At 38.8% G+C, this 8,526-nt stretch overlaps 1 protein-coding gene across 1 annotated transcript; it reads left to right on the forward strand.

Moving 5' to 3' along the window:
• The first annotated feature begins 83 nt into the window (after positions 1 to 83).
• AKAP17A (A kinase (PRKA) anchor protein 17A) lies at positions 84 to 8,399 on the forward strand. Its single transcript, XM_009873426.1, has 4 exons — positions 84 to 1,259; positions 3,581 to 3,729; positions 4,827 to 5,067; positions 6,454 to 8,399. The coding sequence occupies exons 1-4, from the start codon at positions 498 to 500 to the stop codon at positions 7,384 to 7,386; spliced, it is 2,085 nt and encodes a 694-aa protein (XP_009871728.1). The 5' UTR covers positions 84 to 497; the 3' UTR covers positions 7,387 to 8,399.
• Positions 8,400 to 8,526: the final 127 nt, after the last annotated feature.

The following is an 8,526-nucleotide window of genomic DNA, read 5'->3' on the forward strand; positions in this document are numbered from 1 at the left end:
TGCTGGGAGGGAGGGCGGCGGGGCTTCGGGCTTATCAATGAAAGCGACGTTTTTCTCTCGTTGCAGACACCGGAGCGTGGGATCCGCCTCGGCGTTTGCCTGCTGGGGTTTACGGGTTGTTAAGTAGACTTCCAAGCGGTGTGACATCGCTCCGCCAGTCCCTTCCTTCCTGAGAAAGGGTAGCTGCTTTCTGAGCCATCACGTACCAGCTTGATGTATTCCTAAGATTGTCATCATCTTCTTGGGTTGTTGACTTTTTTTGAGGCCTTATTGAGGTTTAATTACTTATAGGCTCTAGTGTTTATAAAATAGTTTAAGATGTTTGTACTACTCAATTTTAACTCTGTTGTATTAAGGGACATTGTTTTAACTTGGGAATGGTTAAATGGCCAAAGAATTTAATTATTTATGGATAAGGGCTATTTTATTTGACTACTGTTGGCCTGCGACTTAAACGTGCATCTTTTATTTTTTTTATCCTATGCTTTTTCTGTGTTATGGCTGCTGCAACAATAGTTCATGATACATCAGAAGCTGTAGAGCTCTGTGCTCCCTGTGGGTTGTACCTTAAGCCCATTACAAAAATGACCATCAGTGTGGCACTTCCTCAGCTGAAACAACCGGGAAAATCCATTTCGAACTGGGAAGTGATGGAAAGATTGAAAGGGATGGTGCAAACTCATCAGTTTTCCACTCTGCGGATTTCTAAAAGCACAATGGATTTCATCCGGTTTGAAGGAGAGGTGGAAAACAAAAGTTTGGTTAAATCTTTTCTGGCGTGCCTTGACGGCAAAACAATAAAGCTAAGTGGCTTCTCTGACATTTTAAAAGTCCGTGCTGCAGAATACAAGATTGACTTTCCTACTAGACATGACTGGGACTCGTTTTTCCGTGATGCAAAAGATATGAATGAAACCTTGCCAGGGGAAAGGCCAGATACTATTCACTTAGAGGGCTTACCTTGCAAGTGGTTTGCAGCAAAGGACTCGGGCTCAGAAAAGCCGAATGAAGAAGTCCTTATAAAAGTTTTCCAGAAATTTGGAGAAATACGTAACGTGGACATACCCATGCTGGACCCTTACAGAGAAGAAATGACTGGCAGAAATTTTCACACTTTCAGTTTTGGAGGCCATTTGAATTTTGAAGCTTATGTTCAATATCGAGAGTACGCAGGTTTCATTAAAGCTATGAATGCCCTGCGAGGGATGAAGCTGATGTATAAAGGTGAAGATGGCAAAGCGGTGGCTTGCAATATAAAGGTGAGAAAGTACAGGCATTTTTATCGGAAACCATGTGAAGGACAAAGTGCAATTAAATGTTACTTCCCTAGTGCTTAAAACCTGCATCTGTATAGTGTGGTGATGATGACAGGTGACATTAACAGCGCTAGTGTAGTTCTATGGAACAGCCATAATGGAATTTTTAAAATAAAATGATGAAAGAAGAATGTGTTGTTAGAGTATGTGAACAAAGTGAGTGGGATTTTGCTCTTTTGGGGTTTTTTTTGGTGTTTTTTTTAACAGCAGTTAAAATGTAGAAATGAGAACTGGTTGATGAAAGGACCAAGTATACAAACATGGCCTTATAAATCCTGCCATTTCACTTAAAATTCTAATTCTGAACAAGTTTAGAAGGCTGAATTTAAAATGCATTGTTCTTATTTGCGTTCACTAGAAATAGAATTTTTGGGGTAGAATTTCACAGTCTCTATATTTGTTCTCAGCATTGGTAATGAGGTTTATCAGACAAGTGTCAGAACTGTTAAGTTTCGTAGCATGTGGTCTATATTGCCTGGGGAATCCCCAGTTAATGCTTAGTTTACTTCACATGCAGAAAAGTCCTCCCAAAATTCAAATTAAAATTTTTATCTGTAGCACAGTTTCCTGTAAATGCAGTATGCTTAATTCGTAATATTTACATACTGAGTTTTCCAGATCTTGTTTTCTGTAACCTCATTGTCTTAGAAAATACAACTATGACAGGAGAGAACAAGACAGTCTGTTCAGATAATGTATGTGTGTAAGTGTGGCCTGAGGAAAACTTGCCCTGTTATGTTTGGAGGTGGTCTGTTCATTTATATATCAGTTGAGTGAAATGTTTGTGTGTTGTATTTCAGTATACTCAATAATCATTCATCAAATCTGAAAGTATATTTCAGGAAAATGCTTGAGTAGTCTTCTGTGTAATGTGGGAACATGCAAATATTTATTCAAGTTATAGTTTATTCAGTATAAGTAAAATACCGTAATCTTTTATCTTGTTACCAAAATTTGCCAGTTGAAGCATTGAAACTGTACCTTGACCCTCAATGTTTTCAGAGGGATGGGAAATTCAAACTGTCACTTACACACCGGTGGTCAGGGTTTCCAAATGTAGTTTGGCCATGCAAGTGGAAGGATGCCTTGCTGGCAGCTGCCCTGGATATTGATAGAAAAGAGAGGGCTGTGTTTGCAGCTGTGCTGTCGGGACACATCTTTTATCCTACAGTCACACCACCGTGTTGGTTTCCACCTGTCTGTCCTTTTAGCCTGTCAGTGAACCTCATTTTACATAAAGTTTGAATGAATTAAACTTTGCAGTACAGGCTCCCTGTTTTCTGCCCCATGGTTCATGATGATGGCCTGGCAGGAATGTATTGCAGACCTCTGTCTGCCTGCACACTGGTGGTATCTGAAATGAGAATTTAGGGCACCGGGGCTGTGATGTCTGCTCGTGTCCTGCTGCAGCACGCAGCTGGATGTGGCCAAGTTGTGCTCATATGTCCTGGATGTTGAGCATTTTTCCAGGTCCCATTTCTCAGATATGTATAAATTCCTTTTCTTTTGTGTTCCCAGTCTCAAACCTGGAGCTTCAGCTTGGTGTATCTCAGTTTGGGAATCTTCACATTGGAATTGTTCTGGTGGCACTTGCTTAAACCAGATGCTGAGTGTTGTACAACTGTTACTTCAGCTGAATTTAAGGATCACAGTTTTAGACAGAAAAGGCAGCCTTTATTTAGGCCCATTCTTATAGAGAGGATGATCAGGCACTGGGATGCACTGCCCAGGGAAGTGGTGGAGTCACCATCCCTGGAGGTGTTTAAGGAGAGGCTGGATGTGGCCCTTAGTGCCAATGTCTGGCCGATGTGGTGGTGTTGGGTTGTAGGCTGGACTTGATGATCTCAGAGGTCTTTTCCAGCCTCAGCAATTCTGTGAGAGTGCTGTGCCGTCCCTGACGGCGTACATGAGTTGAAAGAGTTCTGTATGTTGCTGTTCTAACAGGTTGAAAACATTGGAGACGCAGGGCCTAAACCACAACAGGGTTTATCTATGGATGTCAGACACACAGAAGGTAAACTGGTATCTGATTGTGCTAACATGCAGGCGTTTAGTTCTGTTTTCTGTTTATGGTACTCTGGTACTTGCCCTGGGTTTGTAGAGAAATTCCCTTTGTTTTGAAAAAGGTCTTCTATTTCTGATTTTACTTACACTGCAGTTTGGATACTTTAGTGCTAGGTTAAAATTGTTGAGGATTGTGTAGGTTGTCCAGGATTTTTCTCGGGGAGTCTACTTAAAACTGTTTTCAATTATATCCTGTAAAGGTTTCTTTTGACTCAACAAAACACCTCAGTGATGCATCAATTAAGAAGCGTCAGCTTGAAAGACAAAAGCTACAAGAGCTTGAAAAACAGAGAGAAGAACAAAAACGTAAAGAGAAGGAAGCTGAGGAAAAACAAAAGGAAGAAGAAAGGTATTTATTGCTTATGACTCAGTTATATTTTTAACAGTTGGACATAATGAAATTGTAGTTGATCCTTCGTATCAGCATCAGTAGATAGAAAATAACTAAATACAAATTTCCTTTCAAAATTCTACTCCTGTAGCTAAAGTGAGTCACTTAAAACTGAGTGAGAATATTGTGGTCCTTTTGAGGAAGAGAGTTCAGGGATTACGAGATTTGGAGAAGACTGGTTTACACATTTTTTTCTTCTTGAACTATAATTCCAAGAGCTGGGAACTTATATGATATATAGTCATTCTGAAGGAAAAATATACGCTGTAAATGCAGAATACAAAATAATGCACTGTTTCTGCTATTGAGTAACTTCGATATTTTAAAGCTCATTTGTTATTAACTTCAATATTTTTCCACGATAGGGATGGGATACAAACATGTCTTAACAGTGACATTCTAAGAAAATTTATAGGAGTGAAGATGTCGTAAGGCAGCTATTCAGAATATGAACACAAATGAAGCAGGTGATTTCAGAGGTCATATGGTGTCCATTTGCCTTGATGTGTATAAATTGTCATTGCTTAATGTTTAAATATGAAACATTTTCTGAAACTGTAAGATTATTTAGACTGTCATTAATGCTTGTGTTCAGGTTAATATATTGAATCTGCAAAATACTCAGTTTCCTAAAAATCATGCCATTAGATACCTGATTTCAGAAACCTTTGGTCTTTTGCACTACTATTTTGTCCTAATGACTGAAATAAAACCAACCACTCCTACACACATTAATCAGCTTGATAATTTTCTTCTTGCTATGACAGTTGACTGCCCAGGTGCCTGATTTTACTGTCTCTGGCCAAATAAATCTTTTTTCTAGACATGTTAGAATCTTTGTATTCTAACTTGTTTTAAATATTGGCAGGCTGGTGATTGTTTGCTACCACAACTAATGATTAAAATGGTCACTGTTTTCTTGTTTTCAGTAATTGACAAGACTTACTTAGAAACAAATGTACTCAAAGTACAAAAATATATTTTGTACTACTTTAGAGTAGGAGTCTGAAATAGTACCTGCCCTGGGTAAGGTAAAATGGTTAATCTCTTTTTAGGAAGCAGAGAGAGCTTGAAGAATATGAGAGAGAGAGGAAAAGAGAAGAAAAGTTACGCAAAAGAGAACAGAAACAGAAAGATCGTGAAGTTCGACGAAACAAAAAGCAACTGGAAAAGCTTCAAGCTGAGGAACAGAAAAAACTGCAAGAGAAGATAAAGTTAGAAGAAAGAAAGCTCCTGCTAGCTCAGAGAAATCTTCAGTCCATTAGACTAATTGCAGAACTGCTAAGCAGGGCAAAGGTAACTTCAATATTTATTTCAAAAGCTAATGAAGAATCCTGACTTGGGAGTAGGTAAGGAGTGCTGTTCATTGAACAACAGATTTAGTACCTCTCCAGATGCTATTCCTTAGACCAAAATTTGGAAAAGTATTTCCCTCTTGGTAAAATATGCACATATAAGTAAATAGAAGAGTGAACTTGAACTTACAGTCCTGAATAGCATTTTTTAGCTGTAAGCTAATTGACAGGCTTGCTCTCAAATCCAGTAGAAAGGTGAGTAAGCATGGTAAAGTGAGCTAAACACAGAATAAGATGCAGCACTCCTTATTTCTCATTTCAGTTTTTATGCTCTTTTCCGTCTGGCTTTCAAGAGTTCCGTTAACTACTCTTTGTAGTTTCAGAGAATGAGCTTTCATTACTTGATGTTGGTAAATGTGCAGCGTGATTTTTCTATAGGAAAAGTACTGTCAGCTGAAGTTTCGAATGTTAGCTCCTGTATTGCTATTTTTCACTGAAAAAGGATGTCGTTTGCTTAAGACTTTGATAAAGTCATGTTAGGGTATAATGTATATTAGATATTTTCTGTAGAAATGAAAAATTGTATGGCAAAGGACATATATTTTTTTTTCTTTGATGCCACTGTGTCTCGAAAGTGGTTTTGAACTCGTATAGTGCTATGTCGTCTGTTTGCTGGGAAGAGGGAGAAATACTTCTTGAGGGTATTGTAACTTTGCAGCTGTGAAATAGAAAGGTTGTCTGTTAAAACAGAGCAATGTGTTTCTTTTGCGTTGGCAGTTTTGAGGTCTACTCTAGGCCGGTTGTCTGGATCAGAATTAAAGAAAAATTGAACCTTCATTTTCAGTATCATGAGTTTCTAGAGTGGTTGACAGAGTGAGAATCAGTTTCCACATAACTCATATGTTTATTTGCTGTTTTCTGTGAACTCGTTATAAAATCATATATGAGCCACAAATTGTAGTCATCTAAGAGAAATTCATGTTTTAAATTTGACTGAAACCTTCAAGTGTTGACCCTGATAAATGTAATTTAATACTTCAGGTTTCATGTGTTTTTCTATTATTCTAGTCATATTAACGAGCTGTAAAAGCCGAGCTTTGGGTTTTGCTGTGTGAAACAGCTAAATGTGATTAACACACAAAAGAATTTGTTGACTAATACCAGTTTTTCGCTTTACAACAGTTGTGTGTTGGTGGATGTTTTTTGGTTGGTTGTTTTTCTTTCCCTTTAAAAGGGGAACAATTGTTTTATTTTGGGATGGCTAAGTTCTGTTTGTTAGATTTTATTTTCTGCTGTATTGCTGATTTTGTATTATGGTATAACTTGGAACCATGAGCAGGTTTATAAATATTATTTTGTTTACTCTTACCTTCCCTTTGTCTTTCAGACAGTAAAGCTTTTGGAGCAAGAACATAATGAAGAAAAGATGCGTCTTCAGCAGCTAGAGGAGAGACGAAAGCTCCAGGAGGCTGAGCTCAAACGTGTGGAAGAAGAAAAGGAGAGAGCACTGGGGTTGCAGAGAAAAGAAAAGGAACTGAGGGAGAAACTACTGAACAATCTTCTGAGCAAGAAAATGGATGCAGTTAATCAGAACAAAGAAGAAGCTGAAGCATCTCAGTCTGACGTGCTGAAAACCCCCAGTGGTGTTCCACACACTGTGTCATCCAGCTGCATCACTTCTACCTCAGGACAGGCTGTTACAAGCAAACCGACTCCCAGCTCTCAAAGAGAAGTAGCATCCTCTGAGAGTGTAGGCACTCCGTGCCAGTACTTGAATGGCAACATTCATGACAAAGTTCACGTCAAAGAAGGTCAGAAACTTCATACTACAAACTCTGAGAGGAGTTCAGAGAAAAGAAGTTCAGGTGTACTTTCATGTGTCCCCACCAATAACCAGGAGCAGAAGAGCCTCTCCAGCTACGACCAAAATACCTGCAGGAGGGACTCACACTGTGAGCAGGACAAACGTAGCACAGAGCCAAGAAGAAGAAAGAGCCGTTCATGTAGCAGCGTAAACACTGATGACAGTAAGGGGAGACGAGAGAGGAGCAGACACAGACGAGATGTGAATTATAATGATGAAAAACGGAGGAAGGAGAGGCGGTATTATAGACACTCTAGCAGAAGTTACAGTCCTCGACGAAGCCGTAGTCCTCGTCGAAGAAGTGTAAGCCCCAGACGTTCACGTTACAGAAGAACTCACAGTAGTGAACGCAAACGAGACAGAAGAGAAAGAAGTCGTAGTCGCAGAAGTGTGAGCAGGAGACGAAGGTACCGGAGGAGATCACTGAGCAAGCAGAGAAGTACTTGGAGTGGGTAGTGGAGGCCCTGGCTCCCTGGAAAGGCTGTGGTTGGACAAAAGGGCCAGAAAGTTGTAAACGAGACCTCATCGGTGTGACTGCTCTTAAAAATGTGTTTGTTTTGACCAATGCTTAACTTGCATCCCGTCCCTGAAATCAAGAAAATGTATATCTGATTTTTTTTTGATGTTCCTTAGTGCTTCATTGTCTCTAGGTTTCTACCACTATGTAGGTATAACCACCTGTACTTGACTTCCTACAATGCTAAAAGCCAACATATTTTCTTGATTTTCAGTATTTTATACTTTAATTTTAGTCAGTATAGTTTTTATCTCTGTATCACCTAATTTGGCTGGAGAAGTACATGGGTGCCAGTTACAGGAACTCCAGATGCGACAAGCTATTACATACATATTTGATATAAAATGCTTTCTGGTGCATTCAGTGGAATCATGTTAAACAAAGCAGAGTTTTTGCCAATTGAGATGGATAGCGGGACTTCCTTATAGTTCTTAAAACTGGCTATAAAGATATGCAGGATATCTTTTAAAATGCTCTGATTCCTTCATATGTCTGTATGGTGCCAAGGTTTGTGGCCCAAATTATTCTGATATGTAATGTTTGTATAATAATACTTTCCATGTAAGAGACACACTGATGTAGGAAGTAAGAAGCAGTGGGAAAATGGCTGAAAAGTTGCTTCTGTTATTTTATTGACGTGTTTGGCTTTGTAATTACCTCAGGTGGCATAGAGCCACTTGAAGCATTTTTTCAGGTACATACAGAGCTGGCCATTGTCTTTTGGAAAAGGGGCCTTCTTGCTAAATTATTTTTATTTGTGTTGGAAAGTAAGGCTGCAGTGTCTCTTGTTAAATTCATTTAAGAATACTTTTGCTTCTAAAATGCAGCTCAGGAATATTAAAAGCTATAACATTACAGTGAAAGAGTTTATTTTGCCTTTTTATGGTAAAATTAAAAAGACAACTGTTTTCAGTGGACTGAAGTTGCTGCTTTCATATGTCAATGTATTAAAATTTGCAAAAGTGTTGTATGAGAACCCGTTTGTTAAAAAAGAAAAAGAAAATCACGTGACACATTTGAACAATGAAGCTGAGCCAGTCTTCTTGATGGTCTTGTTATGTACAGCTGTTAATTCAGCA

The sequence above is a fragment of the Apaloderma vittatum genome, unplaced genomic scaffold (genome assembly GCF_000703405.1).
Source record: "Apaloderma vittatum isolate BGI_N311 unplaced genomic scaffold, ASM70340v1 scaffold12707, whole genome shotgun sequence".
NCBI classification, from domain to species: domain Eukaryota; kingdom Metazoa; phylum Chordata; class Aves; order Trogoniformes; family Trogonidae; genus Apaloderma; species Apaloderma vittatum.